Genomic DNA, 21491 nt, shown 5'->3' on the forward strand with positions numbered 1-21491 from the left:
TGATTTCTATGTCTGTCTATATGCCAGTACCACATTGCCTTGATTATTGTAGCTATTCATTCAGTTTTGAAATCAGGAGGTGTGAGTCTTCCAGCTTTGTTCTTTTTCAAGATGTTTTTTTAAGATCAGCTTTTCAATTTCTTTAAAAAAAATCCATATGTTAATATGGATTAAGTTAAAGCTGTAGATCAAATGGAGAGGATTGCTTTTTTAACAATATTAAGTCTTTTGGATCCATTAACAGAGTCTTTCCATTTATTTGGGTCTTCCTTAATTTCTTTCAACAATATTTTATAGTTTCAAGAGCACAGGTTTTTAACTTACTTTATAAAACTTATCCCTAAATATTTTAGTCTTTTCGATGCAGTCATATATAGGAATTGTTTTTTTAATTTCATTTTCAGATTGATCCTTGCTAGTGTATAGAAATATAATTGATTTTTGTATATTGATCTTGTTAATGCTAGTACTTCTTTTTTATTACATTCCTTAGGATTTTGTATATACAATCTCATGTCCTCTGCAAATAAATATAGTTTCACTTCTTTCTTTTTCGATTACCATGGAAATTATTTCATTTATCTCATTGTAATGGCTAGAACCTCCGGTACAATGTTCAGTAGAAGTGGAGAGAGTGGACATCCTCATCTTGTTATCCTGATAGTGCAGTGAAAGCATTCAGTTGTAGTGATTTTTTTTTTTTTACCCTAAAAGGAATAGGCCATAACTTTCCTTTGAAGACATATTTCCTTTTGATTTGACTTTTTTTCCCCTTCTGTTTACATACACAGATATGTGCTGATTAGAAGGCTCACAGTGCAGTGTGGAGGATAAGACAGTGCCTTACAAAATGGGGTTTGGGAGTGACCTGAAGAATTCACATGAAGCTGTGCTAAAATTGCAAGACTGGGAATTACGGTTACTGGAAACAGTGAAGAAATTTATGGCCCTGAGAATAAAAAGTGATAAAGAATATGCATCTACTTTACAGAACCTTTGTAATCAAGTTGATAAGGAAAGTACTGTTCAAATGAATTATGTCAGCAATGTATCCAAGGTAAGGAGAATAATTTCATTATTTATTGTGTATAGCATCATAATTTTTCTTAGGGCAAATAGATCATGCTGTTGAGGGAGCATACCCAAATTAGCATTCTAAAGCAGTGGTTCCAAAATCTTGCTGATTATCAGAATCTCATGGGAGAAAGTTTCAAAAATTACACATTTTATGCCCTACCTCCTGAATCTGAGTTGGTAGGTCTGAAATTTTTGAATTTTGAAATTAAAAATTGATGTCTAGATTATTGTAATGATTTTGGTTTGAGAGCCATTTTTTACAAATTTTGTTTTCTTCATTACCCTATTTTCTTGCGTGTCTTGAGACCTGCTATTTTCTTTTGACACAAGCTTTTATCATAACCCACCTTCCCTGAATTCTTCTGTGAATCATTTGTGTAGTGAATCACATGGAGTATTTTAACACATAGTGTTCTTTGCTATCATTCATCTTACTAAAATAATAATGTACTGCTGAGTTAATCACACTAAAAAATTCTTTGGATAAACAATATGTTTTTTTAACTCTAAGATTGTAAAAATATAATATAAAATTTAAAATTAAGCACCACAAAAATAAAGGCCAAATTGCACTGTTAATTGCTGTTGGAAGGCATTAAAGATGAAATATTACACACCTTAATCGTTCTTAGATTTCTGCTGTATGTATTTCCATTGTATTACTTAAATATCATATTTCACTATACTTATTCAAAGTAAAGGAAAGTCTTCCTTGTTTTACTTTGGAAAGTTAAAAAAATTAGTGTGTTTCTTTTACTAATATTTCTTAGGATTTGAGTAAATTGTAGAGGAAATTGTTTCCAATGGAATGTGTGTGTGGTGTGTATGATCCGCTAAGGATCTGTGATTTCGTTGAGAACCCCTTAATGTTAATATCTTTAACTTCCTTCCCTAGGCTAGTCAGGTTCCCCAAAAAGGAATTCTCTAGTCTCTAGTCTGAAGATGGGGTTGCCAGACATAGCAAATAAAAATGTAGGACACCAGTTAAATTTTGCATGTGATATTTGGGACACACATACACTAAAAATTATTTATTTTTTATCTGAAATTCAGATTTAACTTGTCCTGTGTTTGGTTTGACTACTCTGTTATGTTACGAGAATTGATAGGGAAAGTAGGTTGAGTGTTCTAAGAGTTATACTTTAGTTAATCTTCCTGTTTTTGGTAAGCTGCCTAATGTCTCTTAGTCCAAAGGCTCTCTGGTTTATTTTTTCCTCTTGTTTTCTTCTGAATTGGGGGAAGAACAGTTGCATGTTTGTGTGGGCTGAGCAATAGAAATGAGAGTTCTGTCTGCTCCTTATATAGACTTTGAATCGATTCCTCTGTTTCAGTATCGTCTCAGCTTCTCTCATATAGGTTTCTCCAGTTTCTGAGCTTTACTGGAATTATAGGTCTGACCCTATAAATTGGCCTTTTCTTCTTTTTTTATTGAGAAATAAATGACATACATGCATTCCTATTTAAGTTTAAGTTATACAGCATGATGGTTTGATTCACAAATATTGTGAAATTATTACTACAATAGGTTTAGTTAACATCTGTCATCTCATGTAGATAAAATAAAAAGAAAAGAAAAAAATCCTTTCTGTGATGATAACTCTTAGGATCTACCCTCTTAAGTTTTCTATATATCATACAGCAGTGTTAATTATAACCATCATGTTGTACGTTATACACCTAGTACTTACTGATCTTTTAAGTAGAAATTTGTACCTTTTGACCACCATCTCCGCCTACATGGCCCTTTCTTCTTGACCTACCCTTTGCAGAGCACTTGTTTTCAACATTTCTTGTTGAAATAATCTCAAATTAATTACCATTGACCTACTTTTTATTTTCTTATGTTTTGTTGACATGTCTTATCTGTGGTTGTCCCCTTTTCTATTTTCTTTGTTATTGTGAATTTATACTTTAAGTAACTACATTATATTTTAGTGGGATTTTGGGAAGAAGTGGAGAAATAGCCATGTGTTCTATTTACCGTGTTTAAGTGGAATTATACTCATTTTTTTTTAAGATTTTATTTATTTATTAGAGAGAGAGAGCACAAGCAGGGGGAGCAGCAGGCTGAGGGAGAGGGAGAAGCAGGCTCCCTACTGAGCAAGGAGCCCGATGTGGGACTCGATGCCAGGACCCTGGGATCATGACCTGAGCCGAAGGCAGACATTTAACTGACTGAGCCACCCAGGTGCCCCTGGAATTAAACTCTTGAGAAAAGTAAGATAGTGAAAGTAACAAGAAATAGGATTAGTAGGTATAGAAGATTGAAGATTTGTGAGGTCAGGCCAGTGGAGGAATCATCAGTGTACACACTAAAGTGTCAAGTATTTTGGTAAGGGATAGATGGAGACAAATGCTAAAATAATTAAGGAAGTCAGGAGAGTTTTTGGATTGCAAAGGGGGCTAGGGAAAGTGATAAAGATTGGGAGGGAAGGTTTAAATGGGCAGGATTGCCTTTCAAAGAGGAAGTGTTGAGAGGTAACAGTGAACAATGGTTGGAAACCCGAAGAAAAACAAGGAATGTGTCAGCCTTTCCTCTTAACACTGAAAAGTCATCATTTATTCTACCTAAAAAAAGTCCAGTTTATCAATTTTTTTCTTTAGGATGTTGTGTTTTTGGTGTTGCCTCTAAAAAAAAAAACCCCACTGTTGGCTGACCTAAATTTGCTGAGTTTCTCCTTTGTTTGCACCTGGAAGTTTTATAGTTTTGCTTTAGATTTAGGTTTATGATCCATTTTTAGTTAATTTTTATATAGGGGGCAAGGTATGATCAAGTTTTTTTTTTTGCAAACAGATATCCATTTGTTCTAGCAACATTTGTTGAAAAGATTAAGCTTTCTCCTTTGCATTTTTGTTGAAAATCAATTGACCATCGTTTGTAAGCTTATTTCTACACACTTTATTATGTTCCGCCTGTGTTTTTGTCTGCCCTGACACAAATAACACACTTTTTATTTTGCTGTTTTATAATAATCACAAAGTAGTGTAATTTTTCTGTTCTTTTTTTTTTTTCTTTCAAAATACTTTTGGCTATTTTGGTTCCTTTACAATTCCATATGAATTTTATTTATTTATTTATTTAAGATTTTATTTATTCATGAGAGACAGAGAGGCAGAGGCAGAGGGAGAAGCAGGCTCCCCACTGAGGAAGGAGCCCAATTCGGGACAGATCCCAGGACCCTGGGATCATGACCTGAGCTGAAGGCAGAAGCTTAACCGACTGAGCCACCCAGGCGTACCCATATGAATTATAGAATTAGCTCGTCAATTTCTATTTTAAAAAGGCTACTGGATTATGATTGGAATGCACTGACTGTATAGGTAAATTTGGGGAAAACGTGTATCTTAACAGTACTGGATCTTCCAGTCCATAAACATGGTATATATTTTCTTTAATTTTTCTGAGTAGTCTTCCAGTTTTCAGTGTACAGGACTTTCAGATTTATGTGTATTTCATATTTTTTGATACTCTTGTAAATAGTATTTTTTCAAAATTTTAGTTTCCCACTGTTCATGATTATTATGTATACTAATCTCGTAACCTAAACTTCGTGAAACTCGCTTATTTGTAGCTTTTTTGTAGATTCCTTTGGATTTTCTACACAGGTGATTATGTCTTCTGTGAACAAAGACAATTTTCCTTCTTTTTCATTTGGATGTCTTTTATTTGCTTTTCTTTATTTTTGCACTGGCTAGAACCTCTAGCACAAACCTGAACAGAAGTATAGACAACAGATATCCATGTCTTGTTGCTAATCTTAGGGGAAACACATTTAGTCTTTCACAATTAATTATGCTGTTAGCTGTGAGTTTTTTGTAGATACCTTTTTTTATAAGCTTGTGGAAGCTTCTACTCCTACTTAGCTGAGAGTTTTTTTCATGCACTGATGTTGGGGTTTTGTCAAGTGGTTTATCTTTTTCTGCTTAGATGATTGTATTGTTTTTTCTTTTCAGCTTGATAATATATTGAAATGTACTCACTGATTTTCAGATATTTCAAATGTTAAAACAATCTTGTATTCCTGGATTAAACCCCACCTAGTTTTAGATATTGTCCTTTTTTTTTTTTTTCAAATCTTTGGATTCAATTTGCTAAAACTTTTTTTTTTGAAATTATCTCAGTTTTACTGAGGGATATTGGTTTGCAGTTGTCTTTTCTTGTAATGTTTTGTGGTTTTGGCATCAGGGTAATGCTGGCCTCATAGGACAAGTTGGGAAGTATTTTCTCTTTAGTTTTCTTGTGAGGTTTGTGTAGAATTGTTTTTATTTCTTACTTAGATGTTTGATAGAATTCACCAATGAAATCATCAGGGCCTAAAGTTTTCTTTCAGAGAAGGTTTTTAATTATACATTTAATGTTTAATATAGTGGGCTCTTCAGCTAGTCTTTTTCTTCTTGAGTGAACTTTGGTAGATTATGCTTTTCAAGGAATTTGTTCACTTTTGTCTAAGATGTCAACATTTTTATGTTGTTTATTATTTTCCATTATTGTCCTTTTAATACCTTTCTCATTCCTGATATTGGCAATTTTCGTCTTCTCTCTTTTTTTCCTGATCAGACAGGCTAGAGGTTTATCAACTTTACTGATACTGAGAACTACCCTTTTGATTTCATTGATTTTCTGTTTTCTATTGCATTTCTCCTCTGAAATCTATTAATTTTTTCCCACTTAATTTGCTCTTACTTACCCTCATTTAGTAAGGTGGAAACAGATTATTGATTTAAGATCTATCTTCTTTTGTAATATAAGCTTATAGTTTTTTTTAATTTTCTCTGAGTACTGTTTTAGCTGAATCCTAGAACTTTTTATAAGCTTATTTTCATTTTCTTTCAGTTCAGCATACATTTTAACTTTTGTTTTGATTTCTTTTTTGACCCATGTGTTCTTTCAAAGTCTATTATTTAATTTCCAAATATTTGGGTTTTTTTCCCCAGAGACATTTTTGTTATTGATTTTGAACTTAGTTCCATTGCTTTATAAGAGCCTATTTTGTACTTTTATATTTAGATTACTTGTTTCATGGCCCAAAATATGGTCTGTCAAGGAACTGTTTCATACACATGTGATATCCTTTTGTTGTTGGGTGGAGTGTTCTATAAGTGACAGGTCAAGATGGTATATAGTGGTGTTCAAGTCTTTTATTTCTTTACTCATTTTTGTCCACCTATTCTCTCAATTGTTGAAAGATGAGTATTGAAATCTCTGATTATAATTGTGAATTTGTCTATTCTCCTTGCAGTTTCATCAGTTTTTATTTCATGTTTTGTGAATCTGTTACTAGTTACATAAATGCTTAGAATTGTTATTTTTTTTTTTTTGACAAATGAATTAACTTGTGTATTAGGTGACTGTGAGGATTTTTAAATTCTTATGAATTGACTCATTTTTTTATTTATGACATTACCTTCTTTATCCCTCATAATATTCTTTGCTATGAAATCTACTCTATCTGATATTAATAGGACCATTTCGGCTTTGTTTTGGTTAATATTAGCATATTCTGTGTTTTTCATCCTATTTGGTTGTTATATTTAGAGTGGATTTCTTGTAGGTAGCATGTGGTTGGGTCTTGCTTTGTTTCCTAATATGACAGTCACTGCCATTTAATTGGTGTGTTTAGACTATTTTGATTTAATGTGATTTTTTTTTTTGTATGGTCAGGTTTTAATCTATCAGTTTACTATTTGTTTTCTCTTTGTCCTGTCTGCTTCTTCTTTTTCTTATTTTCCTTTTCTCTCTTCTTTTGGATTGAGTTTTTTTATGATTCTGTTTTTACCTACTTTGTTGGGTTATCACCTATAATTGTTTATTGTGTTATTTTAGTGGTTGCTTTAGGGTTCATAGTATACGTCTTTAACTTACTACACATTTATATTTTAGTCATATATAGAACCTCATCTATAATAATATACTTGCAGTAGTATACTTTCATTTCTCCTGCCTATACTTTATGCTATTACTGTTATGCTTTGTAATTTTACTTGTATTATAAATCCCACAATATAATATTATTATTATTGCTGTAAATTATTATCTTTTGAATAATTTAAATAAGAATATAAGTCTTTATATTTACCCAATGAGTTACAACTCACTGTACTCTTCATTTCTTTGTGTAGATCCAGGTTTTTCTCTGGTATTATTTTTTTTCTGCTTGGACTTCCCTTAACATTTCTTATATTGGAAGTCTGCTGGTAATTTATTTTTTCAGGTCAGCTAGGAGTCTGCTTGACGATTCTCACCTCTTCCCCACTCACAGGTGTGTGTGCACTCTTTCTCTCACACAAATACATAAATCTGTTTAAAAAAAAATGCCTGTGTGTGCTATTCCTTTATATTCTCATATCTGGCCAAACCCAGCTCTTCCTTTTCCCCCACACCTGTGCTTTAGGGTGGAGGAATTGGAGAGAAGGAAAGAGAAACTGAGTAGCTGAGCCATTTCCATGTTGAAAATGAACAAGTCATAAATAAATGAATTATCTTTAATAGTCTAATTTGAATATTTTTTTGTATCTTCCATGTGTCTACTTAATATACCTATTCTTTCCTTTAGTTTCTTAGAATGTAGTTACAATAACTGTTTTATTCTTTTTGTCTTTTATAATCTCTGTTACTGCTGGGTCAGTTTTGATTGGCTAATTTTTCTTTTTTCTTCTGCATCTTTATGCTTAGTAGTCTTTGATTTGAGGCCAGGCATTGTGAATTTTACCTTTTTAGGTACTGAATATTTTCATATTTTAAAAAATATTCTTGAGCTTTGTTTTGGGATTGGTGACGGTTACTTGGAGACAGTTTGACCTTTTTGGCTTTTACTTTTCAATTAGCAATAATCGCACCTCGGACTGAGCCACCCAGGTACCCCTGGCTCTTACTTGTACATTTGTTAAGTACTTGTAGACTAGGGTGAGTTTATCTCCTCTACGGAGGCAGGATCATTCTCAGTACTTAAAAGAGTCTCCTGATATGAGGTTTTATATTTTGGTTGTTGGGACCTGGCACAAATCCATGGATTTGTGTGAGCTGTAGACAGTGTTCTACAGGTTATCCCCTTGGCATAGGGTGATTTCCTCACACCCTGGGGCTGGTCAGTACTTAGGTAAACAATCAAAGGGGAATCTTTGCAGACCTCCCTGAGTCTTCTAATGCTGCCCTCTCCTCTGTAGTACTCTGTTCTTGTCTCTTTTCTAGTAATGTGACTATCTGGTCTCTGTGCTTTGAACTCAGTCTCTTTAATTTACAGATATTACTGAGTTCTGTGTGGCTCTTCCTCTTTGGACTTTTTCTCCATTCAATAAGCTGAGATAACCTTAGGGGTCAGTTTATTGATCTGTAGTCTCTCCCTCAGGGTTCACTGTCCTTCATTGCCTGATGTCCACTGGCTTGTATGTTGGTGTTTCATATATCTTGTCCAGTTTTTAGTAGTTTTATGCAGCCGGATAAAGAAATGCCTGTTTCACTACCTTGACTGTAAGCAAAAGTCTTGCAACTAGTGGCTTTTATGTCTTTTTTTAAGAAAATTAAAATGTACAGCTGAGTTTCAAGGATAAAACAAAGATATCCCTGTGCCCTCTACTCTATGCGTTGTTAACCTTTTGTTTTATATACTCTACAGTTTGCTTTCCTCTCAATACAATTATATATTACTTTCTTTCCCTGAACAATTTGTGAGTTAGTTGAAGACATTATGTCCTTTCATTCTTAAATATTTATTTAAGTATTTTCTAAGAGCATACCTGCAGTATAATCAAATTTGGGAAATTTAGCATTGTTACCATGCTATTATCAAAAATACGTTCCTTACTCAACTTTTGTCAGTTGTCCCAATAATGACCTTTTTTGGCAATTTTCTTTTACCCTTGTTCAAGATCTAATCCAGAATCATTCATTTCATTTAGCTTTTTTGTCTCTTAAGTTCCATTAATCTAGAACATGAGTCTAAGAAATCATACTTTGTGCTTTGGTAATTTCTTTCTTTCTTTTCTTCTTTTTTTTTTTTACTTAAAGTTATTTTGAAGTATGTACATTCTGTCTTTAATTCTGAGGGCATGGTTTTTGTATGCTTTTATTTTTCCCTTTTTGTTGTTTGTATTGCTTTTGGTGAAATAATGGGAGATACTTTGAAAAATTGGTATCTAGCCTTAAAATATCTGGAGATGAGAAGAAAACATACTTGTTACTGCATTGCTGTACACACGAAAAGTAAAGAAACAAGATCAAAGTAAATTAAGAATAAATAAGAGTTAAAACCAGAACTTGTATTGTTCAGCTGTAAGTTAAGTAAAAATCCAAGATTGCCCAATATTTCGCCAAAAGTAATACAGACAACAAAAAGGGAAAAATAAAAGCATACAGGATACAAAAATCAGTTGTTTCTATACACTAATAATGAACTATCTCAAAAAGAAATAAAGACAACAACCCAGTTTACAATAGCATGAAAAAAATACTTAGGAATAATTTCACCAAGGAGATGAAAGATCTGGACACTGAAAAATTAAGACATTGATGAAAGAAATTGAAGAAGACACAAATAAATGGAGAGATATTCTGTGCTCATGGATTGGAAGAGTTAATATTGTTAAAATGTCCTTACTCCCCTAAGCCATCTATAGAATCAGTGCAATCCCTATCAAAATTCCAATGGGATTTTCCACAGAAATAGAGAATACAATCCTAAATTTGGATGGAACTACAAAGGCCCTGATAACCAAAGTTATCTTGAGAAAGAACCAAGCTAAATGTATCAAATCACTGATTTCAAACTTATTATAAAGGTTTAACAATCAGAACAGTATGATATGGCATAAAACAGGCATGTAGACCAATAAAACAGAATTGAGAGCTCAGAAATAAATCCATGCATATATAGTCAACTAATATTTGACAAGAGAGCCAAGAATAGTCTCTTTAATAGATGGTGTTGGGAAAACTGGATAGTCATATACAAAAGAATGAAATTGAGCCTCTCTCCTACACCACTCACAAAAATGAACTCAGAATGGTTTAAAAACATAAATATAAGACCCTCAACTGTAAAACTACTAGAAGGAAATATAGGGGAAAATACTCCTTGACATTGGTCTTGGCAACAGTGTTTTGGATATTGTACCCAAAGTGGAAGCAGCAAAAGCAAAAATAAAAAGATTCTGCACAGCAGAAGCAGCAAAATGAATAGATAACCTTAGGAATGGGAGAGAATATTTGCCAACCATCTATCTGATAAGGAGTTAATATTCAAAATATAAGGAACTCCTACAACTCAATAGCAAAAAAAAAAAAAAAAATCCAATGAAAAAAATGGGTGGAGAATCTGAGTACAGTTTTCCAGAGAATGCATAACAAATGGGTAACATATACATGAAAAGATAATATCACTGATCCTCAAGGAAATGCAAATCAAAACCACAATGAGATGTTACTTCATAACTATTAGAATGGCTATTATCAAAGAGACAAGAGATAAGAAGTGTTGGCAAAGCTGTGGAGAAAAGAGAATTCTTGTATACTGTTGCTGGAAATGTACATTGGTACAGCTATTTTAAAAAACAAGATGGAGGTTCCTCAAAAAATTAAAAATAGAACTACCAGATGATCCAGCAATTCCACTTCTGGATATATATCTGAAGGAAATGAAATAATTATCTTGAAGAGATACTTGCACTGTTGTGTTCATTGCAGCATTATTTACAATAGTCAAGATATGGAAATAACCCAAACATCCATCAATGGATGAATGGGTAAAGAAGATGTGGAATATATACACAGTGGAATATTATTCGGTCATTAAAAAAGAAGGAAATCCTCCCTTTTGCGACAATATGGGTGGACCTAAGGGCATTATGCTAAGTGAAATAAGTCAGACAAAGAAAAAAGGATGCTATATGTTCTCATTTATATGAGCCAACTCATAGAAATAGAGATTAGAATGGTGGTTGTCAGAAACTGGGAGGGTGGAGGTGGGAGAGAAATGAGGAGATGTTGATCAGAGGGTACAAATCCAGTTATAAGATGAATAATCTCTGGGGATGTAATGTATAGCATGTGACTATATTTAACAGTACTGTGTTATATACTTAAAAGTTGTTAAGAGAGTAGATCTTAAAGTGTATCATCACAAGATAAAAAGGACAGTCATGTGAGGGGAGGGAGGTATTAACTGACCTTATTGTAGTAATCACTTTACAATATATACATGTATCAAATCATTATGTTGTACACTTTAAACTTGCATATGTTATATGTTAACTAATACCTCAATAAAGCTAAACAAAAATTAGTAAATATACAATTACACCTGTCAGAATACAGTCAACTCTCTTCTGATAGTGTAGTGATACAAATAATTCTCAGCACAACCTATTTGAAGGGAAATATTGGTTTATCTTTTGAACACAGAGTGGACTGAAATATTGGCTATATTCCATATACTGCATGGGAATCAAAAGTAATGAAAACTGATTTTTGATGAACCAGCCTTATTATTTAGTAGTCACATAATAAGTATATATTGTAACTAGAACCTGTATAACTAGATTTTCAACTATATGTATTTTAAGACAGTAATTCTTAAGTCTGACTGTGGAGTCAATTCTGCTATAAAGCTGGATTAAAAAACGTGAATTTGTTCCAATGCAATTGATATATTGGGGAACAGTTTGAACATAATGTGATTTTGTATTCGTTCATGTACAAATCTGGAAGAAGTGCTAGGTGAATGCCAAAAACAACCTAGGTGAATTGAGCTGCTTAGGAATGCATAAAACTCACACAGGCACACACTTTCATCATTTATTGGTTACCTCTGTTCATCTGTTGTGTTATGAGCCACACCCATCCACATGTGGTCTTGCAACTTTCTGTCCAAATTCAGATAACTCTTTCTACTACTTTATAAAAACTCACCAGCTGCAAACCTTCTGACACCTACTTTTGAAAAGCAAACCTCAGGTCTTTTCAAGGTAAAGTGCCATGTTTTTTGTAGTACTTACGTGTTTCTTAACCACTTAAACTATGTAAAACCATGCAAAGTTTTTCTTAGGTTTCTCTTTTTAAAAATGTGTCCCTGATAAATTTTTTGACTGTTGTTCATCTAACACCTTTTTTTTAAAAAAATATTTTATTTATTTATTTGACAGAGAGAGAGAGACAGCGAGAGAGGAAACACAAGCAGGGGGAGTGGGAGAGGGAGAAGCAGGCTTCCTGCCGAGCAGGGAGCCCCATGCGGGGCTTGATCCCAGGACTCTGGGATCATGACTTGAGCCAAAGGCACCCGCTTAACCGACTGAGCCACCCAGGTGCCCCACACCTTTTTTTTAAATAAGCTCTGTGGTTTTTAGTGTGATTTTGGATAACCCTGTGATTATTAGGGACACAAATGTTTTATACATTAGAATTACTTGGGAAGCTTTGAAATACTGATGCCTGCACCCCATCCAGAACTTATTAGGTCAGAATCTCTGGTCATGGGATTCAAGATTTGGTATTTTAAAAAGGCTGCCAGGTGATTCTTATTGCAGGCAGAATTGGGAACCACTAGCCTCTGGAAACCAGGAAGCTTTGAAGAAAATGCAAAGACAGGTTCTTGTGAATAGAAAGTACTTTGCACTTGAAATTCAGTCTTTGAAATCCTCAGCTTTAGGGAAATTTAATGACTTGTCTTCTGGATTTCTATATCTCATAAAGATGCAGAAACTCCAAAAACATTCTTATGAATTCAGACAAACTCTGAATAAAAACTGTTGTTTCAGAGAGCCATTTATTTTGAATTATTGCGTGGCACAGAAACTATGCATTCTTCTTGGAATTTTATTGTTGTGTTTTAAAAATATTCAAGGAGGAAAGAAAGCAAGTAGTTGGAAGATATAGTCTGTAGAGAAAACCTATTTATAACAACTATTTAGGTATGTTTCAGGCTTGAGTCATTTTGTTGATTATTTTCAATGCTTTACTGTAGTTATAGCTACAGTAGTTGTGTGTTCTTTGCCTCATTGTCCAGGATAAATACTTTTTGGTATAATAAACTCAGAACTTTAAATTGCTACCTGTTTATGGAATACTGATTTACCTCACCACACATCTGGTAGTTCAGAGGTGGAAGTATGATTTGCTTTTCTAAAAGATATAAATTTTTTCCCTATATGTAATTTTCACTTTCCAAAATTTGAGTGAAGTGTTTACTTTTTTTAATATTGTGTATTCATCCTAATATAACTGGTACTATTTACCTTTATTGGTTTCTTAAGAGTGAAATAGGCATTTTAGGATTCATGCTAATTATTTTGGAAATCTGTGATGCTCTGTAGTGTATGCAGTGTAGTAAATGGTCTCTTTTTTTAGGGGGTGGAGTGATAGGGGAGAATAAAATTTCTATAAATGGAATCATTATTCCTCTTTTTCACTGTGAAATAAGAGATGCATTTATTTCTAGGAATTACTTCTGGTCACAAAACAACAACATAAAAGTCACATTTAGGAATGTAGAAAATCTTTTGAAAAATACATTTCAGGTAGAAACAGTATTTTATAATATAATATTAATATTCAGTTTACAACTCAGGATTCTGAAAAATGTTCTAAAACTTAAAAGTCTCAAACCAGTAATTTTGTTTCCTTGGGGACAGGTAAATATGTATTATATGTATATTTATCTTAAAGTGGTGCTATTTCTTTTTCTTTCTTTTTTTTTTTTTTTATGTTCAGTTAGCATGTAGTGGTGCTATTTCTAATTATCCAGTGTGGTGCTGGTTTTGGTTAGATAGAAGAAGATGCTGGTTTCTTTCTTTCTTTCTAAGATTTTTAATTTATTTATTTGACAGAGGGTGACACAGCGAAGAGAGGGAACACAAGCAGGGGGAGTGGGAGACGGAGAAGCAGGCTTCCCGCCGAGCAGAGAGCCTGATGCAGAGCTCGATCCCAGGACCCTGGGACCATGACCCGAGCTGAAGGCAGACGCTTAGATTTGAAGTGTAGGTCATTATTCTAGTTAGAAACCCAAATAAAGCGCAGGCCACTTTTATTTTTACTTTCATATCAAGAATGACTCACTAATCTTGGCCTAGAAGGACTTAACTCACTTTAGAAGTTACTCATGCCACAAAGTAGGTAGCCTAAAGGAGTAGATAGATTTTCCTTGTGGCTGTTGGCCTCTAATTTAATGATAAAGTACTAAACAGGGATTAATTAAAGATTACTGTGTAATTTGTAACCAGTTTATACAGTTCTCTCATTAGTTTAGCTTAATAGTTATTCTTGAGATGCATGTATTTTGAGTATGTAGGAAAAGATGAAAGTAATTTTTCGATGCGGGTGTCTTTAGGTTCCCATGCCTCTGTATCCTCCAACATCTTAGCACATTAAGAGGTAGATTTATTAGCTGTGTGACCTTGGCAGATTATTTAATTTCTCTGCCACCATTTATAAGATGAAGATATTTGCCTCAGAGTGTTGATATGAGGAGTATATAAGAGAAAGCCTGTGAATGTAGAAGAAGCAGATGTTAAAGAGGAGGAGCAGAGGGTCATCTAGACAAGCAAGTTTAGACTTAATTAGGGGTGAAGTTGGGGAGAAGGAATGAACACCATTAACCCCTCCTCTTGGTTCTGTGTTACACAGGATGTGAGAGAAGAAAACATCATTTATTTGACAGAGCTTCAGAGAAAGAGAGGGTCCTAGGTATATAGTCTGGTTTATAACTTCTGGGAGCAAATGCAAAGTTTTAACTCTTTTCTCCAGAGGTTTTTGTGAGGGGGGGTTTTAAAAAGATTAGACTGAGCAGTAACTGGAAGGATTGGTTGGATTCTGGGAGGAAAGGGAAGTCTGCTTTTATAGAAATGTTATGCTGAAAGAGCCAATCAAGGAGATTTGGGGAATATAGGAAATAAGGAATAACAAAACAACTGCCTTAGGACATGGATGGGGAGAGAATGGGATGAACCAGGGTGGAGAACAGGTCTATCCCACTGAAGCTAGAGGGGAGTAGGCAAACATCTCCAGAAGCCCTACTGTAATTTATTGTTTTCTCTTTAACAGCCAAATAGGTCAGCCCTATATTAACAAAAAACCACTAGAACTGGATCAACAAAGTAATCTTCTGTGCACATGAGCAGTAAAACTCAAGGAGTTTATGAGGATGACAGTATAGAGGGAAGTAGCTAAGTAGAGAAAAATCACAGGGTGCAAGAGCTGGAGGAGACTGCAGGGGTCTTTAACTCAGCACCTAACTTTTGGTAGGAGAGATTGCTGAGGTGATGTGATTTGCTTCTGAAGGGCAAAGGTTACTCTGACCTGTTAGCTTTCTGGATGTTCATCCTCAGAAGAACAAGAATTGTGAGGGACGCTGAGTCTAGGAAGCTGGAAGAAAAAGTAGTGGGAAAGAAAAGGTAATATAATTTCCTTCTGGGTATGATCTGTGTTTAGATATCTAGATTTACTCTTTTTAATAGCAATAGTAATATTTTGGTAGTCATGTAGTTTCTGGAAATGGCTATCTGAGATTGGGCAATGAGTGAGCTAATGTGGTTCAGCATATATGGTACCAGTCTTTGGAACCCAACTAATGACTTCAATTAATTGATTATTTTGATTTTATTTTATCTTAAAAATATTTATTTATTTTTTGTTTACTTAGTATTTTTTATTCAGTATTTGTTTTGGTTATTGCATTAGTGTTTGATAATCTAAGAATTTGTACTACTTACAAAATACTACTACAAGGGCTTAAAAGTTTGAATCCTTCCATTGTTAGAAAGGCCAATTAAATAGAGAGGCCGAAATTCCCTGGACATTGAAGGACATACTTAATGCAGGTGATCCATCCCTCCTTGAGTCACCAAATAGCTTCAGTTCTTTGATTCTTTAAAAACTCCCACCAGATGAAAATTATACCTGCTGTTCTAGATGCTATGACATACACTATGCAGGGAAGGAGACTAGCATATTCCGGTTCCATTTATAGGGGAAGAAATTATAAATATAAGAAAAAATAAGATATCCAGCAATTCATCAAATGAATTATAAAATTGATGGTGTTTTGTATAATCACCTTATTTTATGAAAATTATTATACTATCATTATGAAATGTTTGAATGTTCCAAAGCTATTTGCCTCAAATATAGTACTGATAGTGTAGTTGTTTTTCATACTTCTTGTGCTTGGATTCATTGAGCTTCTTGAATCTGTGGGTTTTTTGGTTTTCATTGAGTTTTGAATGTTTTTAGCCATTATTTCTTCAAATACTTTTCCTATCCCTCCTCTGTCTCCTTGGGGTTTTCTAATTACACATATATTAGATGTCTAGAAGGTGTTCTGCAGCTCAGTGAGGTTCCATTTATTTATTTCTACATTCTTTTTTTCTCTCAGTTTCATTTTTGATAGTTTATATTGCTATGTTTTGTTGAGTTTTGTTAGGGAGCACAGTTAAGTTATGTGGAAAGAGCTTGATCCTTTGGATCTTGATTTTAAAATTTGTCAGGCAGATTTAGAGCAGTGTGAACTCTGGGACTAATGACTCCCCACTAACAGGGCTCTACCCAGTGCCCCATGAATTAGGAGTTTTTCTGGGGTGGCTGGTGGGAACAGACACCATTCCTGACCATATACAAACAGCAGGAACTGTTCCCTGTCATCTTTTCAGCCAGTTTTTTCTCCAGTTCATGTAGCTTCTTCCCGGGCATGCACTGATCAGTATTCTGCTGAATACCAGAGTAGGGCTCCCTGCGAATCTCCAGGCTTCTCACTGGGCCTCCATCCTTTCCATTCGTCTGTGCCATGAACTCAAGCTGCCTTGTTCTTCACAGACTCAGCTCTGCCTCCTCAACTCAGGGATTCTACTCATATCCCCTTTGGTTTCTCCTCCCTGTGCTGCAGGCTGTGGTCAGTAAGTCAGGGCCGTTGTAGGGCCCAGCTTGTTTGTTTACTTTCAGTGATCACTTCATGTCCTTCATGGCCTGATATCCAGTATCTTGAAAACTGTTATTTCTTATATTTTGTCCATTTTTTTTTTCGGGTAGAAGTGTAAATTTGGTTCCTGTTACTCCATCTTGACTGATTTTATTTTAAAATATTTCCCTAATGGCATTTTATTTTTCATCTGGTAAGGCATAATTAGCATTTATGAAATCAGACTATTTATTTGGAATTAAAGATAATTCAGATCAGGTGAGGCTTTGCATTATTATTAAAAGAAAAGAAAAGAAAAATGTACAAGCAGTGTGAGGCCCAGAGAGTTTTCTCTTTGACTTTTTAAGTTACCACTTGTAATGGCCGTGTCACTCCCCTGCCCAGGATTCTCTCATGGGATGTTGTAATTATTATAAAGTCAAACTTTTCACTCTCATGTTTTAAGTTTGTGCTTGTTCTGGACTTACACTCTGATTTTCTCTTTGCATATCCCTTAGGAAAGACTTCCAGACAGAAAACTGGGGCAATTTCAGGTTTTTCACTTCTCTTTGGGATTCCAGTCCTGTGCTGCCTGTGGTCCTGTATCTGAAAACAGTTTCATACATTATGCTCAGTTTTCTAATTGTTTCAGTGAGAAGATGAACTTGATTCCAGTTACTATGTCAAGGCTAGAAGAAGTGTGCTTAATTGCTCTTTTCTCTCTTCTAGCCTTCTTCCTAGCACAAAGGAGTCATGGTCAATCATTTCTGGTTTCCTTCAGCTCATTTCTGAGTATCTGCTAATATGCATGATTAATTTGTTAATTATAAATTAATACATAGAAATATAAGCAGTTCTGGCAGGATCTGTACTTCGCATTTCATATCTGTTTGCTACTGTGGATGCCTCAGTGGAATAAAGTTCTTTCTGTGGAAACAGTCTCACATTTAATTTAAAAAATTAACTTAGACTTTATTTCCCCAAAGTAAGTTAGACTAGTGAGTTTTTCCTTTCTTCCAGAAAGAAAGGAAAAACTCACTTTCTTTATGGAAGAGCTGCTAGTATTTTTTTTAAATTTTTTATTGTTATGTTAATCACCGTACATCATTAGTTTTTGATGTAGTGTTCCATGATTCATTCTTTGTGCATAACACCCAGTGCTCCACGCAGAACGTGCCCTCTTTAATACCCATCACCAGGCTAACCCATCCCCCCAACTCCCTCCCCTCTAGAAACCTCAGTTTGTTTTTCACAGTCCATCGTCTCTCATGGTTCATCTCCCCCTCTGACTTACTCCCCTTCATTCTTCCCCTCCTGCTATCTTCTTCTTCTTTTTTTTCTCTTAACATATATTGCATTATTTGTTTCAGAAGTACTGCTCTGTGATTCAACAGTCTTGCACAATTCACAGCGCTCACCATAGCACATACCCTCCCCAATGTCTGTCACACAGCCACCCCATCCCTCCCACCCCCCACCACTCCAGCAACCCTCAGTTTGTTTCCTGAGGTTAAAAATTCCTCATATCAGCAAGGTCATATGACACATGTCTTTCTCTGATTGACTTATTTCACTCAGCATAACACCCTCCAGTTCCATCCATGTCGTTGCAAATGGCAAGATCTCATTCCTTTTGATGGCTGCATAATATTCCATTGTGTATATATACCACCTCTTCTTTATCCATTCATCTGTCGATGGACATCGTGGCTCTTTCCACAGTTTGGCTATTGTGGACATTGCTGCTATAAACATCGGGGTGCATGTACCCCTACATTTGTATCCTTGGGGTAAATACCCAGTAGTGCAATTGCTGGATCGTATGGTAGCTCTATTTTCAACTGTTTGAGGAACCTCCATACTGTTTTCCAGAGTAGTTGCACCAGCTTGCATTCCCACCAACAGTGTAGGAGGGTTCCCCTTTCTCCACATCCCCGCCAACATCTGTCGTTTCCTGACTTGTTAATTCTAGCCATTCTGACGGGTGTGAGGTGGTATCTCATTGAGGTTTTGATTTGGATTTCCCTGATGCCGAGCAATGTTGAGCACTTTTTCATGTGTCTGTTGGCCATTTGGATGTCTTCTTTGGAAAAATGTCTGTTCATGTCTTCTGCCCATTTCTTGATTGGATTATTTGTTCTTTGGGTGTTGAGTTTGATAAGTTCTTTATAGATTTTGGATACTAGCCCTTTATCTGATATGTCATTTGCAAATATTTTCTCCCATTCTATCGGTTGTCTTTTGGTTTTGTGGACTGTTTCTTTTGCTGTGCAAAAGCTTTTTATCCTGATGAAATCCCAATAGTTCATTTTTGCCCTTGCTTCCCTTGCCTTTGGCGATGTTTCTAGGAAGAAGTTGCTGTGGCTGAGGTCGAAGAGGTTGCTACCTGTGTTCTCCTTTAGGATTTTGATGGACTCCTGTCTCACGTTTAGGTCTTTCAACCATTTGGAGTCTATTTTTGTGTGTGGTGTAAGGAAATGGTCCAGTTTCATTCTTCTGCAGGTGGCTGTCCAATTTTCCCAACACCCATTTGTTGAAGAAACTGTCTTTATCCTATTGGACATTCTTTCCTGCTTTGTCAAAGATGAGTTGACCATAGAGTTGAGGGTCCATTTCTGGGCTCTCGATTCTGTTCCATTGATCTATGTGTCTGTTTTTGTGCCAGTACCATACTGTCTTGATGATGACAGCTTTGTAATAGAGCTGGAAGTCTGGAATTGTGATGCCGCCAGCTTTGCTTTTCTTTCTCAATATTCCTCTGGCTATTCGGGGTCTCTTCTGGTTCCATACAAATTTTAGGATTATTTGTTACATTTCTTTGAAAAAAAGTGGATGGTATTTTGATGGGGATTGCATTGAATGTGTAGATTGCTCTAGGTAGCACTGACATCTTCACAATGTTGGTTCTTCCAATCCATGAGCATGGAACGTTTTTCCATTTCTTTGTGCCTTCCTCAGTTTCTTTCATGAGTATTTTATAGTTTTCTGAGTACAGATCCTTTGCCTCTTTGGTTAAATTTAGTCCTAGCTATCTTATGGTTTTGGGTGCAATTGTAAATGGGATCGACTGTTTGATTTGTCTCTCTTCTGTCTTGTTGGTGTATAGGAATGCCATTGATTTCTTTGCATTGATTTTATATCCTGCTACTTTACTGAATTCCTGTATGAGTTCTTGCAGTTTTGGGGTGGAGTCTTTTGGGTTTTCCACATACAGTATCATATCATCTGCAAAGAGTGAGAGTTTGACTTCTTCTTTGCCGATTTGGATGCCTTTGATTTCTTTTTGTTGTCTGATTGCGGTGGCTAGGACTTCTAATACTATGTTGAATAGCAGTGGTGATAGTGGACGTCCCTGCCGCGTTCCTGACCTTAGGGGAAAAGCTCTCAGCTTTTCCCCATTGAGAATGATATTCGCTGTAGGTTTTTCACAGATGGCTTTTATGATCTTGAGGTATGTACCCTCTATCCCTATACTCTGAAGAGTTTTGATCAAGAAAGGATGCTGTACTTTGTCAAATGCTTTTTCTGCATCTATTGAGAGGATCATATGACTCTTGTTCTTTCTTTTGTTAATGTATTGTATCACGTTGATTGATTTGTGGATGTTGAACCAACCTTGCAGCCCAGGGATAAATCCTACTTGATCATGGTGAATAATCCTTTTAATGTACTGTTGGATCCTATTGACTAGTATTTTGGTGAGAATTTTTGCATCCATGTTCATCAAGGATATTGGTCTGTAATTCTCCTTTTTGATGGGGTCTTTGTCTGGTTTTGGGATCAAGGTAATGGTGGCCTCGTAAAATGAGTTTGGAAGTTTTCCTTCCATTTCTATTTTTTGGAACAGTTTCAGGAGAATAGGTATTAATTCTTCTTTAAATGTTTGATAGAATTCCCCTGGGAAGCCATCTGGCCCTGGGCTTTTGTTTGTTGGGAGATTTTTGATGACTGTTTCAATTTCCTTAGTGGTTATAGGTCTGTTCAGGTTTTCTATTTCTTCCTGGTTCAGTTTGGTAGTTGATACATCTCTAGGAATGCACCCATTTCTTCCAGGTTATCTTAATTTGCTGGCATAGAGTTGCTCATAATATGTTCTTGTAATTGTTTGTATTTCTTTTGTGTTGGTTGTGATCTCTCCTCTTTCATTCATGATTTTGTTGATTTGGGTCATTTCTCTTTTCTTTTTGATAAGTCTGGCCAGGGGTTTATCAATCTTGTTAATTCTTTCAAAGAACCAGCTCCTAGTTTTGTTGATCTGTTCTACTGTTCTTTTGGTTTCTATTTCATTGATTTCTGCTCTGATCTTTATGGTTTCTCTGCTCCTGCTGGGTTTAGGCTTTATTTGCTGTTCTTTCTCCAGCTCCTTTGGGTGTAGGGTTAGGTTGTGTATTTGAGACCTTTCTTGTTTCTTGAGAAAGGCTTGTATTGCTATATACTTTCCTCTCAGGACTGCCTTTGCTGTATCCCAAAGATTTTGAACAGTTGTGTTTTCATTTTCATTGGTTTCCATGAATTTTTTTAAATCTTCTTTAATTT

General features: G+C 35.2%; 1 protein-coding gene across 6 annotated transcripts in view; it reads left to right on the top strand.

Annotated features, from left to right (window-relative positions):
• The window catches only part of FER (FER tyrosine kinase), a 449342-nt gene that overhangs the window by 61270 nt on the left and 366581 nt on the right, over positions 1-21491 (top strand). For all 6 annotated transcript variants that reach the window (XR_003522180.2, XM_027606296.2, XM_027606298.2 and 3 more), the window contains one exon: positions 792-1057. Coding sequence is in view for 5 of the 6 variants with exons in the window: in XM_027606296.2 (XP_027462097.2) it covers positions 851-1057 (207 nt within the window). In the remaining variant the exon portion in view is untranslated. The remainder of the gene's footprint in view (positions 1-791; positions 1058-21491) is intronic.

This window comes from Zalophus californianus, chromosome 5, assembly GCF_009762305.2.
Source record: "Zalophus californianus isolate mZalCal1 chromosome 5, mZalCal1.pri.v2, whole genome shotgun sequence".
In the NCBI taxonomy this organism is placed as follows: domain Eukaryota; kingdom Metazoa; phylum Chordata; class Mammalia; order Carnivora; family Otariidae; genus Zalophus; species Zalophus californianus.